The sequence below is a fragment of the Camponotus floridanus genome, unplaced genomic scaffold, assembly GCF_003227725.1.
Source record: "Camponotus floridanus strain SB8 unplaced genomic scaffold, Cflo_v7.5 scaffold64, whole genome shotgun sequence".
NCBI classification, from domain to species: Eukaryota; Metazoa; Arthropoda; class Insecta; order Hymenoptera; family Formicidae; genus Camponotus; species Camponotus floridanus.
In genome coordinates, this window is record NW_020229814.1 from 162,650 (window position 1) to 178,766 (window position 16,117).

The 16,117-nt window shown below is 28.2% G+C and overlaps 2 protein-coding genes across 2 annotated transcripts; both read right to left on the minus strand.

The window, feature by feature from the left end:
* Positions 1 to 4,929: 4,929 nt before the first annotated feature.
* LOC105247976 (TATA box-binding protein-associated factor RNA polymerase I subunit B) lies at positions 4,930 to 11,225 on the minus strand. Its single transcript, XM_011252465.3, has 10 exons — positions 10,855 to 11,225; positions 10,628 to 10,718; positions 10,311 to 10,515; positions 9,974 to 10,115; positions 9,760 to 9,902; positions 9,455 to 9,670; positions 8,859 to 9,088; positions 8,598 to 8,787; positions 6,266 to 6,709; positions 4,930 to 6,129 (listed from the first exon to the last, which is right to left on the minus strand). The coding sequence occupies exons 1-10, from the start codon at positions 10,939 to 10,941 to the stop codon at positions 5,025 to 5,027; spliced, it is 2,853 nt and encodes a 950-aa protein (XP_011250767.2). The 5' UTR covers positions 10,942 to 11,225; the 3' UTR covers positions 4,930 to 5,024.
* Positions 11,226 to 12,736: 1,511 nt separating this feature from the next.
* On the minus strand, positions 12,737 to 14,770 carry LOC105247977 (transmembrane emp24 domain-containing protein eca). Its single transcript, XM_011252466.3, has 4 exons — positions 14,523 to 14,770; positions 13,497 to 13,711; positions 13,223 to 13,369; positions 12,737 to 13,111 (listed from the first exon to the last, which is right to left on the minus strand). The coding sequence occupies exons 1-4, from the start codon at positions 14,653 to 14,655 to the stop codon at positions 12,962 to 12,964; spliced, it is 645 nt and encodes a 214-aa protein (XP_011250768.1). The 5' UTR covers positions 14,656 to 14,770; the 3' UTR covers positions 12,737 to 12,961.
* Positions 14,771 to 16,117: the final 1,347 nt, after the last annotated feature.

A 16,117-nucleotide genomic window follows, 5' to 3' on the forward strand; every position in this document is an offset into this window, starting at 1 on the left:
CTACTGACCACCACTGACACGAGCCGAAGCCGAATACCTACTGACAGCACTGACGCCGAGACAAGCCGAGATAAGCCGAGCCCAGCCGAGTCCAGTTGCGTCACATCTGATAGCGTCGCCCTTACGAATTTATAATACAGGGTGTCTTATTTTTAATCGATCACTCCGAATAACTTTTTTAATTTTGATTGTGGAGAAAAATGTTTCAGACAAAAGTTGCATGGCTTGAAGGAAGACATAAGGTGGTGTCATTGGTTTGACATTAAAGAGTTACCTGAAGGTTACGTGAAGATCACATCCAACTTTTTAAATGGGACACCCTATATGCTTTTGCATATTCTTTTAGTTCATCTCGAGAGCTTTCCGAAATACTATAATTAAGTTAGTTTTCATTAAGTAATTTTTCGAGTTATGAGGCTTGAAATCATTTCTTAATTTTACATAAATCGTAAAATATCTAGTAAAATATTCATTTTTTGTTTATCTTATTTTAATACTTTTGTGTACAAAATAATAAGAGAATCAATTGGTGTAAAGAAAACATATAATTGTTCCGAAGAAAAAATATGTAATTTACAATTAACAATTCCATATTTTTTCTTCAACAACTGTATGTTTTCTTTACACCATTTGATTCCTCTTATTATTTTGTACGTAAAAGTATTAAGATAAGATAATCGAAAAATGAATATTTTACTAGATACTTTATGGTTTATGTAAAATTAAGAAATGATTTCAAGCCTCATAACTCAGAAAGTACTTAATGAAAACTAACTTAATTATAGTGTTTTAGAAAGCTCTCGAGATGAACTATAAGAATATGCAAAAGCATATAAGGTGTCCCATTTAAAAAGTTGGATGTGATCTTCACGTAATCTTCTGGTGACTCTTCAATGTCAAACTAATGACACCATCTTATGTCCCCCTTCAAGCCATACAACTTTTGTCTGAAACATTTTTTTCTACAATCAAAATTAAAAAAGTTATTCGGGGTGATCGATTAAAATAGGACACCCTGCATATTTATATGACGAAGCAAGATGTAGTTGAACAATTGCGAGTTTGTGCCACCCATGCACAAGATCGGATGTGTTCACAAATGTTCAAATATATATTTTTATATATCTTATTATTTTTCTAAATTTTCTTCTCTTTTTAAGAGCATTCTTTGAAGATAGTCCTTTTTTTTGTTTTTACTCAATAATTTTCACCTGTTGATAGCCAACCAAATTGGATCTTTTTTTGAGTCAACGTAAGTCAATTAAATATAGAAGAACAAGATGAAGTGAAACGCAGTTAAACAATCGTTGACAATTGTATAAGTTTGTTACTATCCGAAAGCCTATGTTCGAAAGTATCTATGCTCGTGTTCTTTATAAGAATTCTATTTTTTTTTATTTTCTCTTCTTAAGAAAACTTTTCTGATAATCTTTTATTTTTTTCACTTAATCTTTTTCATACCCATTTTCACCTGTTGCTAGTCAAATTAGATCTTCTTTCCCTTTTTCAAGTTAGCATAGTTAATTAAATAGAAGTTGATTGCATTCGCCCGAGGTACTTATGTTCTCTTTAGATTTGTTCTTTTTAAGTGAACTAAATATTGGAGTAGAATAAGATAGATATATATTTAATTTTATTTTTTGAAAAAAGAAAAAGAAATACAAAAAGATTCAACTAAAAAGGACAAATCTTTGACAATAGTCTGTGTTAGATTAAAATAGATACATATACATATAGATACTTATAACGAATACTGATCTTGTCTGTGCAAAAAAAATTCAATAACAATAAATTAAAGATTATAATGAAAATTACATATGCCGTGTACTTTAAATTAATTTTTCGCATTTGATTATAAAAAATATTATTTCACAAAATAAAATTTATACATTTGAGGTGATATTAAAAAAAAATTAATCTGCAAATTAAGATTTATATATTAATGTAAACTTAGAAAAATGAAATTAAATTATTGAGGAAATTATTATTTATTTAAATAAATATATTTTAAAATCATTTTCAATAAAAAATATAAATTATATATATATATATATAATTTAACATTTTTTAAATAATTTACTTTAAAAAAAATATTAATAAAAAGTTGATTAATGATTTTTTTATATATATTTTTAACCAGTAATTTTTGTCTATATAATAATACTAATATATAATAATACTAATATGCAATATAATAAATAAATAAATATATATATTATACTTGTTGGAATTCAGAATATTAAGTAGATTATTTGAAGGAAAAAAATATACTTTAGATTTTATGTTAATATTCTTTATGTATATTTCATGATAGATATCGAATACGAGTTAGGAGTGCAGCAAGCAGAGAAACGCGTGCCACATATTATTATCTTTTTTATGTTATCTTTTTCGACAAAGTGAAAAGATGTCAATAGAGACATTTTTTCGTTTTATCGGAAAAGATAACATAAAAAAATTATATTTCCGTAAGCGGACATTTTATTGTTGGAGCAATATTACAGCAATTTTGAAGCAACATATTTCGCTATGTTTCTACAATCTTGCAGAAAAATGTTACTATAATATTACAGTGCTGTGATGAAACTAATACCCTCTAATTTATCTATATAAATCGATTTCTCACAATATTTCACGTAAAAAGATATAAAAGTAAGATAGCTAAAAATTAAATAGTTTACGAGATATTTTTTATACTTTAAATTGACAAAATTTTACAAAAACCATAAAATATTTCATAAAATATTTATTTCTCGATTATCTTAGCTCAATACTATTATTATGCACAAAATAATGAGATTCAATTATTAATATACAAAAAATGCATAGTTGTTTTAAAGAAAAAAGATGTAATTATATATATAATGCAAATTACATTTTTTTAAATGTAACTTAAAAAGCTCTCAATAGGCAAAGTGTTATTGATTAAAAATCGAACTAATTTTTAGCCGGGTTCACTGACGTGCGAAAGATCGATGCTGATTGGCGCGACTTTATTCAATAATTACTAATAATTATTGCTTTATTAAGCATTAAAGTGCAATTTCATTGACGCTAAAAAGTAGCGTCAACCATTGGTTAAACAATGAAGCAACTACTTACTTCTTTGTTCAACCAATGATTGACGCTACTTTTTAGCGTCAATGAAATTGCACCTTTATAGAAAAAAACGATTTAGGACTTTTCGACTCGATTTTTAATCAGGAATAACAATATTTGCTTAGTGGGAGCCTTTTAGAGTTATACCCTGTATATGTATGCATCCATATAGCACAGAAGCAACAACATTGCATATTGCAGTGTAATATAATAAAGATATTGCAAAGACATTATTTTACTACAATATTCATGTTTTTTCGCTTGCCGTTAAGCGGCAACACTAATAAACTTAACTAACACTCATACTCAATTTTTCATCATGAAATAGATATAAAAGATTGGTACTAATATAAGATTCAAAATATACATGTCTGAACGTATTTTTTCATCAGCTACACGATGTAAAAAATAAAAAAATTATATAGATATGCAAAAAACATCAATGATCTTGAAAACTCTTAAAAAAATGACTTTGAAAAAAATATATTCTTGCCGGATATTGGTCCTTTGTTACCATTCGCATTATAAACACATTTAAAAAAATATTTTTTGCATCATCATAATTCGAAGAGATATATTTAAGTAGTCTTACTTAAATAATAATGGATCACCCTATATATACAGGATGTTCGGCAAAAGGGGGGTCAAAATTTAAGGGGTGATTCTTCATGATAAAATAATATGAAAATCAAGAGTAAGAAAATTTCAATAGAGACTTCCTTTTTTAGTTATAAATATTTAAAAATTCGCATAAAAGGCGCTTTAAGCACGGCAATTCGCCAATCTCAAGCGTTCGTATAGTTACGTCGATAGGATCGTCACAATACACTGTGACATATAAAAGTACAGAAGCTTATCTTGTAGCGGTATATATATACATATATATATATATATATATATATATATATATATATATATATGCTTGTGCGTGTATAGATTAATATTTATTTCCATCAACATATTAATCTCGTTATTTAGAGAATAAATATATATAATAAATATCTCTCTTTTTTTAAAGTCATCATGTAATGAAATTCTTCCATTATTTTAAAACAAAATTTATATATTAAAAAAATGATTGACGATCATTGTTCATATCGAATATATAAAAAAGATATACAAGATTATAAATTCATAAAATTATTTTAAATTATCATTCTTTTTATTTTTGAGACAAGAATATTTTTTCAGTTTTCAATCATCATATAATTTTAATATATATAATTATATTAATATAAAATTGTACATATATATGTAAGGGTGTAAGTGAAGAATCTATATAAACTTTAAAAGTATTTCTACATAATACTTAGATATAATACTTTAAGATTACATACTTTAAGAGTATTTCTACTTTGGAACAATAAAAGAAAAATTATATGATGGGGCTTTATTAAAAGATAACAATCATTTAAAAATGGCAAATTTTTTTATTATTAACTCAAACATAATAATAACTACATATTTTAAATAAAATTTTCAAAATGATCTTGAATTAACACAAGTTTTTATTCATATCTACGGATTAATTATCTTTCTCATACATGAAAAAAGGTATCAGAGATATTATATATTAAAATTCGCAACTGTCGTTATTGCAGATTATATTATTAATGGGCATGAATAAACTAATTGTTTTAGGCGACATCATGTAAAAATTTAGTGAATTTAAATATAATAAGAGTAGGAATTGTTCTCTAATGGGCCTTTGAAGACCTATATTTTGTAACAAAGTCTTTAAGGATTCTCATATATAATCTTTTTTGTTAATTTTCTGATATAAAATTCATTCTCAAAATTTGTATTTTTAATTACCTTATAAGTATTTCGAAAAATATTATCAATTCTTCACTTATTAAAATATAATTACAATATCACAGATTTGGACTTGTATTAGTTGAATCGATAGTATTTTTCGTTTTACTTTACCATTTCCTCAAAATTGCATTAATATACGCTTTATTGCTATTTTCGGTACTTGAATTTGATGCAGTGGATTGCTCCGAAAAATAAGCATAATAAGCTTCAATGAGACATACTTCTTCATAAAGATCTTCCGTTGACATTTCAATGATACCCGCGCATTCATTTAGTAACCATCGAAAACTCCTTGGCAACATTTTCTCGAATAATTCAAAATTTTTGGTCTTCACACGACTAAAATTGCAATGATACATCCAATAATCTTTAAAAGGTCTGAGCAATTTGAGAGTGTGGTCATCCAAATTTTCGTCTAATATAAAAGCAGTATCATTAATTACTGGTTCTTTACTATTTTCCAACTGATCATATTCAATTTCATTTTTCATGAAGTCATCAAAAATAGATGCATTAGTACTTAAATTCAAAATATCGGAAATGTTTGGTAATATATTTTTAATTTCAAAACTTTCTCTTGAAATAATTTCAGAGTCTTCTGTATAAGATTCATCTTTTTCTAGGTTTTCGATATTATTTTGCTTTATGAATTTACCGCGTGCATTTCTAAAAATTTTGCGCTTTTGTTTCTTTATTTGATTTAAATTTTTAAATATAGCTCTTTTTTCTGTACTTGAAAGATCCATATCGTATTCTTTACAAAATTTGGATAACGATAATGCCGTTTCTTTGGAAACAATATCTTTTAAACATGTATCATTTTCATCATCATAATCATTTTCATCGTCGTTGGCGTTGCCTGACGTTGGGATGGACAATTTACCATTTGGCAAAATCTCATTGAATATAAATTCATCTGACGATGCTAATGGAAGGACCTTTATAATTGGATTACAAATATTGTCATAATACTGTCTTTTCTTTATATCAATTTTAAGACAACAAAACATTTTGCTATGTAAATATTCCATGAAATCTTCTTTTCTCTCGATTTCTTCCTTCAAAGAATCCTGTATTGCTATATTATCCTTCAAATCTTTTATACTAGCCATTTTTGTTTGCTCAAAAGGTCTTACAGTCTTTTCAACAAAATGCAAATTTGAATCAATGAAACGTATTTGCATATTGTAATGTGAGGCCAATTTGTAGAGGCTAAAATAAATTAATATATAAATTAATATATAATAAAATAAATATATTATATATTATAAATATATTATATATTAATTTATTTATAACTAAGAGGCTATAACTAAGAGGCTATAACTTTTAGTATAGTAATACTTACAATTCTGGTTTTGTCATATATCCAATTTTTGTAGGAAAAAAGCCATTTCGAAGCACATTTGGAAGATCATATAATGGGTGTTCCAATAATTGTTGAAGATACGAGTGATGTGCTGTTAATGAAGGAAAGAACTCGTTCGTCTCATTTATCGGTAAATCCATGTAACTTATATTAGTAATACACTGCTTCATTGCGTGAACAAGTTTACGCGATATTAGATGCTTGTTTGCAATTATTTCAGGCTCTTCTTCTCTGTCCACTTTGGAATCAATGGCCTCCAAAAATTTGACATACAAGCTATTTACGTCTGGTATGTGCGAATTGTATTTTAACTTGGTGGGATAGTGTGCATTAGCTAAAACAGCTTTTCTACATTCAATGTACTTCTGCCATTCTCGAAAACTAAATAGTTTTGTATCACTTATACCTTCATTGTTAATTGCACTGAAATAAAAAAAATTATGATTAGAACATTAGATCAAAATAGAAGATGACATAGCAGATTTTAGGAAAAAGAGTATGATATATTGCGATGTCAAATTATTTACAAAAGGCAATCTACAATCGCACGGAAAGTGTCTCTGGTATATCTCGGTATATCTTTCCACCTTCTTGTCATCTAAAGTCGAACCAAATGTCATGCAATCGTTCATAATTACAGCATAGGGCATTCTATGAGAGGTAAAGTATACGCTCAATTCAGCAGATTTTTCAAATACGATACCACCGACAATATAATTATATTTATTTAATATATAATCGAGATTTCTTTTCAAAGCTTTCCATGAAGAATATCCTTTTTCAATATCGTTTGCAATGATTCTTGATAAACCAAGTTTTGCAATAGATTCTCCATGACCTGTTAATAAACATCCTACATTTCTGTTAGCATATATACTGCAACCTAGCATAGAATCGCCTACACTGCCCATTAATTTTGCATTAGAACCACCGCTTGTAATTCCTGCAGCAATAGTACATCCATCGTAAGCTATGCAGCCAACGGAGCTTCCATAATCTGTGTGTGTGTGTGTGTGTGAAAAAAATTTTATCAGATTAGTTTCTTATCAAAACAATTTTTTTCTCCAGATATCGCATGCGCATTTTACTTTCTCTATTCGTATAATTATCTCCAATATCCCGATTAATATTGCAATTGCCTGTTTTTTTATTAATATGAGCTAAATATGCTACAGGTGCGATCATATTTCCCTTAGATAACAAATTTAATTTTGCATTTTCTGCTAATTTTTTTGCACCTTCCCCTACTACAATAGAGTTGGGAAAATTATCAAGAACATATCTAGCCAGTGATATCGGATGCTCTATATCTGACACTGCTGCCACAGATCCACATTCCAACTTAGAACCATCTACTATGCATGCATCCATTTGTATATTTCCTAACAAGCATTTAGTATAATATAACATGTCATAATTTGATTATATTAGACACAATCATTTACATTTCTATACCTATATTATTTAAAACTGATCCGTAACCACAATTGAAGAATTCGTCACATTCTAACCACCACAACGTACTCTCTACAGCCTCTATAGAATTTGCACCATTTAATAGACTTTGATAACCCGTGAATGCTGCTTTTTTACAACTTGTTATTTTTTCAATAATTAACCCATCATCAAAATTTATAATACCACCATGTACTAGTATACATGGAGGATTAAAATCTTTACACTGATACTGCATTATTATTTTAAATTTAAAAGAATTGTCAGAATATTTCATAGATAGACATGTCCATAAAATGATTTTTAAGTCTACATGAGATTTTTAAAAATTAAACATATTTCACAAAATAATTATGATCAACTAAATTGAATGCATGTACATATATTCAATTGTTATAATCATTCATCCCCTCTTATCCATTCTATAAATATATCTTCTATATATATATATATGCATCATTTATTTGTATATATAATGACAATTTTTATGCATATTTTAATGCATTAAATAATATTAGAATAAAAATATTACAATAATCTTAATTATAATATTATATTGTATTATATAATATAAAAAACCTGAAAATATTTTCTCCATTTAGACTATTTCTTAAGCTTTAGAGGGCTGGAAATCATAATGGTTCAAATCTGCACAATAACTTTGTATAATGCATATATATAACTTTCTAGTGTGAAATTTACAAGATTTTACTAAGATATCACAACTCTCTAAAGGTTAAAATCAACTGCTATCATAGCAATTTCATATAAATTATTATAAATTTATTGAAGAATAATATATATTTAAATTATGTGTCTCAAATGTCATCATTGTGAAATTCTATTTGATACATACCTATTAATTTTATCAGCAACATTACTGATTTCATATTCTGTAATGCCATCCAAACTCAATAACGTTTTCAATACTACAATAATAAATGCCATAGCACGACCTTCATAATTGGGAATACAGGACTTTTTATCAAACTTCATTTTTGGTGGAGATAAAGCTACAAATCTTTCTGTGTATAATAATATCCCTCCTAAAAATAGTTTTTTTTCTTTTGTATTTTCTATATGTACATCAAATTAAGATAATTTGATTCATACATACTTGGTAAATTCAATTCACTGCAATATCGGTTGATAAGCGGTAAAAAATCGGGACAAATTATTTTCGTAACGCCAAGAAATTTCGCCATTCTTCCAATTATTCTTCTCATTCCCTTATGCGTTATATCCATAGCTCGTGATAAGAAATTTATATCATTTCTTGTTAAAGCCACTTCAGGAGGTATCAACCGATCCAATTTGTAATAAGATAAATGCCCTTCTCTCCCATATCTACAAAAAAATGCGTTAATATGAAAAATATAGAAAATAATAACAAGCACGTATATATATATATATATATATATATATATTTTTCTATATTAATATTATGATCTTTAGATTTTAGCTTATATATATCCTATTATATATATATATATATATATATATATATATATATATATATATATAAGCTAAAATCTAAAGATCATAATATTAATATAGAAAAATGTTTAATTTTAATATAAAAACACATTATAAAATACCTATAAAATAATACATATTATTATAAAAAAATATTTTCTTTTACTACAATGTAAATGCAACATTGTACATATTATTTTAGAAAGTGTTCGAGTACAAATAAAATACAAACTGTACCTTAGCATATCACTTAAATGTATATCTTGATTATGAATTCTTAAAGCCAAATACAAGATTGCCCACAATTTCATGGGTGTAATTAATTCCGGTCCTGTTTTGTACTGAGTTGTTATATGATTTTGTTTGTATTTTGTGCGTTTGTATCTTGGTATTTTCTTTGCCATTTCTTTTATCTTTCTTGTTTCCTCCTTAGCAAAAGAATTAAAACATATTCTGTAATAAACGGAAACATAAAAAATAGCAGAGTGCAATATTGTATATTTCAATTGTTAGGTATATAGGCTATTTGGATTTCTTTTTACCTTTCAAAAGGTTGTTTTGCGTGTTGCGTGTATGTACTAGACTGCATGCTATGTACACTTTGATTAAATGTACTCAATGTATCTCCTTCTGAATTCATTTGTGACTCCATAAATTTATCATAATCTGCAGTAATCATAAGTTGCTGTAAAAAATATATTATATTTACAACTTATTCTTACATTTCACAAATCAAATATATTTGTCAAATCATACTTTATTCCTATTTAATTCTCTTAAAGAAGTCTCTTCACTTAAAGGAATAGAAATTGCAGAATCTGTTGCATTACTTTCAACTTTTCTTCGTTTCTTACTTTTTTTTTGTGACAAGATCTTGCCATATATAATTTCAGCATCTCTGTAAAAAAATCATATAATGCATTATTCTGAATGAATATAAAATTTGCAAACTCTTGAAATTATCTTTTTCTAGAAATCTTAAATGTGTTTAAACACAAAATATACATAGAATAACATAAAAATTCCAATAAATTCTTTTATGTTAATCTAAAAAAAAAATAACTTATATAAATAGAATAAATTTTAAAATAACCTTCTCTTATATCTCCTGGCTAATTTAGGTAGCAGTTTCTTATTTTTAGATATAAAAGCTATTTCCAGTTTCCCTAGATATCGTGCCCATAGTTGTAACACTGTTATTTTTATATCAGCTGATACACCGAGCTCAATAAGCTCATTTGTCAAACCAATTAAGACAAAATTATACAATTCCCATGATGTCCATCCAACTTCCTCATCTGCATACAAAAATATCAGATTTTCATTGATGATATATATAATCAAAATTTGCTTAATTTTGTATATTATAGTATATTAGTGAATTATTCATTTAGAATGAGAAAAGCAAACCTTTGTCACTTCTTATACGACGAATTTTTGTTTTTCGCAACTTCACATTATTTTCCATGGGCAATTCTAGTTCTAGCTCCTCTCCAACATCCTAGAAATTTTCTATATTAATTTTTTTTCTAAATACATTTCCTTTTTTTTCTAAATATATTTCTTTTTTTTCCTAAATACATTTCTTTTTTTTCTAAATACATTTCTTTTTTTCTAAATACATTTCTTTCGCTTACCTGATTCTGCGTTTGACATGTCGAGCAAAAAGAGTAACCGGATGCTTTATAAAAATCGGTGCAACCGCAAACTTCGCACTGGGGCATCTTCGAAAATTTATTGAAAACACATCCGAATAAATAACTCTTTTTTTTTTCTTCAGGTTTTTATTTGATCAACACTCTACTTTGGAGAATCGTCAGAATGTGCGATTGACCATCAAAATTAGGGTTATGGTTATCATCAAACAATTTGAAATTTTAGACTGAAAACAATGGGTGCATTCAGAAGCACAACCACTGACTGAGCGGTAAGTAGCAATTGAATGTGATTGGTTCCTATGTTTGAATTCACCAATCACATTCGATTGTTGCTTCGGGGTAGTTTACTAGACATTATTGACCAATCACCATTCTTTTGAAGAATGTAACCATATATTTTTCAGAAGAATGACTGTGATTGGTCAATAACGTCTAGTAAACTACCCTGGAGCGATTGAATCATGGGTCAATTGATGAGGAATTATTTGCGAGTCACGAATATATTAATTTATAAAATATAAAAAAGTGTCACAAATACATGAGTGACATATTACAAATGACTATAAACTAAATGATCTTATTGAATAATATGGATCAGGGTTGGCATGTTTTAATATGGATCAGGGTTGGCATGTTTTAAACAATGTGTTTAAAACTGTTTAATTAAAACTTGTTTAAAACAGCGGACACTGTTTTAAACATTTTTGTTTTAAACTGTTTTAAACTACTGTTTAGAATCGTTTAAAATATCGCAAATAAAATATATGATTATTTGGAAACAAAATTGTAAAAAAAAAAAAAAAAAAACAAACAAAAACTTATAGATGTGTATGTTGCAAAAAAGTTTTTGTTTTTTAGTGTTTTTAGTTTTTTATCTATATTTATGTAACATATAAAAATATAAATAATGAAATAAAAGATAAGATGGGTATTATTTTAGCAGAATATTTATTTTTGGATATTAAATAACAATTAATACAATAAAGATTACTTAGAAGATATTGACTGACTTAACATTTTAGCATTTTAAATTATATAATAGTACATAACTCATAGCAGGTCAGTAGTTCTAAAAAAAGTTCTTTTAAAAAAAAGAATTGAGGTTTTTTCTTTTATTTACAATTTATGTTGAGAGTTAAGCATGAGATTACTTAATAAAAATAGAAAAGGAATCAAAGTATTATATATTAAATATTATTAACTAGAACTTTTTTCTAGAACTACTGACCTGCTATGAGTTATGTACTATTAATTTAAAATGCTAAAATGTAAAGTCAGTCAATATCTTCTAAATAATCTTTATTGTATTGATTGTTATTTTATATCCAAAAATAAATATTCTGCTAAAATAATATTCATCTTATCATTTTTATTTTATTATTCATATTTTCAATAGCGTTGTCAATTTTGGCAACGTTATTTACAGTTTAACGCTAGCGAAAAATTTAAATATTTACACAGATCAAAGCTATTAAGTATTTTTTGCTTGTTTAAAACATGTTTTTTTTTGTTTTACTTAGAAACACAAAACAAAAATATTATTCTAAACAAAAAAACAATTTTTTTTGTTTAAAATAAAAAAAACAAATTTTTTACCAATCCTGATATGGACACTCGAAATATGTTTATTAAATAGATATTTATATAATATTCTCTATTAAATATCAGAAAATTATTTAGTAAACCCTTTTCGTTAAATGTATCAAAAACTACACGAAACCGTCAAATAAAGTAAAATGAAATTAATCGGCAATCTCATCGTTACAACGTAAGCGATGATCAAAGTATCCCTTGATGTAAATAATTATTAGAAAAAAAAACAATGCAATGATAAATGTTATTTAAGTATTATAGTTATATAGAATTATATATTATTTAAAATGTTCCTATATATACTACAATCATTTTTCTTACGAATAATTGTTACATTACATATTACACAATTATTAGTTATAGGATAATTAACAATTTCATATAAATGTAATGTCAGCAACTGATGCATTGAAAAAATGTTGATGAAAATTGTCTGAAGCTACAAATAATTAAACAGATATTGTTGTCTAAGATTAATATTTTACTGCAACAATTAAACTAATTTCTTTGCTTCAAAAAAGCTCTTCAAATGCTTCATTTGCCATGCACCCATAATTAGAACAACAACAGTTTGAGTCAAAGACCACCAAAATACACGACGATGAGTGCTTTCTGATGTTTGCCTAAAGCGCTCCTCCCGGTACTAGAAAATATATATAAACGCATATAAATGTATTTATGATAATTCTAATTACTTTCTTTTATATTACATAAGACTTTGCTTTATATAGTAAGTTGGCAATTTGTCTCATACCCTCTGGTAATTTTGTTCTTTGGTTATTTGTCCGACTTGATCTAATAATTGGCGTATTCTTAACTGAAGTTCTGATAATTTCTCCTTTTGTGCAACATTGGCATAATCAATTGCGTGTTCTCCTACTTGAATATCCAAATGTACTCTCTGTAAAAATAGTTTAATTACATCATCTAATTTGTGATTTATTTTTTATCTTATTTATCTTATTTTTCCATATTCTTTTATGTCAATTCAATATAATAATCAATTATACAGTATGTATATGCTTTACCAATTGAGTACCACTGAACCATGCGGTACTATTTGAATATAAACAGATAACATGTTCTCCCGGTGTGTGTGAAGTAAAGGAAATTCGACCTTCAGAACTGTAAACTCTCGAGAGAATAGGCTTGTCGTCAGGATCTTTGACTTCAACGTGCATACCAATACCACTTGTCATGAAACCTCCACTTTTTGGATCATAAAGTTCCACTTTATAATTGACTACAAAAAATAAAATAAAACAAAATAAAATTTTTAACATCTTTCGATATTTAGATAAAAATGATTAAGAAATTAAAAGAAACTACATTTTATACAATACAATTCACATATATTTATATCTATGTGATAACAAGATGAAATGGGAGTCTCGTCAAAGGAATCTATGGCACTTTACTTTATTACTAAGGCCTGGTTGCACCAACATTATTTTAGCTTTAAGCAAAACTTAAATATATCTGTCTTTATTTATTTATTTAGAAAGAAAAATAAAGATAGACATATATTTAAGTCTCGCTTAAAGCTAAAATAACGTTGGTGCAAATGGGCTTAATACATTTAAATCAAATGATGGATTTAAGTAAATTATGATATAAATTAATAGTGACAATAAAATATATATTACATATGTCAATAAATAATAAAATTGTTCAAAATTTATAATAAATAATTATTAACATTGGAGTTAATCTTAAATTAAATATTAAATAAAATATTAAATTTATTAACGAAAAAAAAACTAAGATTATTGATATAACTAAAAATATTAACAATTTTTTAACATAATTATCTCTACATTTATTTTTATTCAATTGAATAACTATGAATATTAATCTAAAATTCATAAATTAATCTTAAACTGAAGTGAATAAAAACCATAACCAATATCAAACTATACCTATTCAAATTTTATTCTTAAATATAAATGTCAGAAAAATTAATCTTGAAATATAACAAATATTATAGCAAAGTATAATTTTCTGGCGGCCCTAAATTGAAATATATAGCTAAATATTTTAGCACTGAACTTTACCTATGACTGTAGTATCATCGGGAATCTCCTCGATGAAACATTTTCGTTCTGTCTCGCCAATGTGGAAATACAAACCGGTCCCAAATTTAAGGACGCACAAAAAAATAACGAAGATACTCCCGTGTTTTAACATATTTCGTACAATAGGTACAATACAGATAATAGAACGACAAAATATCGAATCACGAATAAACAGTCGTATCCATGCCAGACGGAATATACACGTCACCTTTGGCACAGTATATACAGTAGTGCAACTCTGGCAATTTCAGCATGGGTCAAAATGAACTGCACATGCGCGGTAACTAACCAATCACGGCAGTGACTTTCCGTCTCGCTTGCTCTCTCTTTCTTTCTCTTTTTAAACTATTAGTCCCGATCTGCAATAGATAATTTAAAGGCTTTCGTACATGAATTGCCATAACCATAAACATAAAAGATAAACGTAAGCTGAAGAACCAATCAGAATATTGCTTTAGCTTTAAGCGGCCTTTTCATTGACGCTACTTTTTAGCGTCAATGAAATTGCACCTTAACAGTTGGCAGCCCTACGAGATAGGCTGTGCAGCACTGCGCGTATATAAAATAAATTTGAAATCGCTTCTAGCCTAACCATCTACACGCGATCGACTTTATTTGAATTGCACGGCATCGCATCGAATTATGATGCAGCGCCGATTTGTTCGAACGTAATTCGGGACATCGCGATGCTGTATAAGCGTCGAATGAACACGAATTGTCACGCAAATATGATAAATCACATCTACTCACCGTTCACCGGCTGTTCCACAGGCCGCTCCACTCGCTCGCCTCGGGACGTCCCATTCCGATCTTGATGCACACAATATCATCAACGCGAACGCGCGACACTTTATTCGGCACTCCCGATATTCGCTCGCATCCGATAATCATCATCAAGGGCGCAAATAACGCGACGCGACTTCGCTCCATCTTCGCGATCGCGCTATCACTGAACTGTGAAAAATAGCTGTCGCGCACTTTCACCGACATATTATGAAAGTCGCGCGATCATCCTTGGACACTTTCGATGCTCTTTCACTCGCGATATTCGTTTAAAAACGGTTAAAAGACGCGAAAATGCGGACGTACGACGATCCGTGTAACTGCGTATGACTCCGATTCACGTATGACGCGTATGACGTAGCAGTCACGCGTTAACATGGCGGCCGAACCAGTGCGCATTCGTTTCTGCGCACTGGTTCGGCTGCCATGTTAGCGCGTGACTGCTACGTCATACGCGTCACTGCTACGTCATACGCGTCATACGTGAATCGGAGTCATACGCAGTTACACGGATCGTCGTACGTCCGCATTTTCGCGTCTTTTAACCGTTTTTAAACGAATATCGCGAGTGAAAGAGCGTCGAAAGTGTCCAAGGATGATCGCGCGACTTTCATAATATGTCGGTGAAAGTGCGCGACAGCTATTTTTCACAGTTCAGTGATAGCGTGATCGCGAAGATGGAGCGAAGTCGCGTCGCGTTATTTGCGCCCTTGATGATGATTATCGGATGCGAGCAAATATCGGGAGTGCCGAATAAAGTGTCGCGCGTTCGCGTTGATGATATTGTGTGC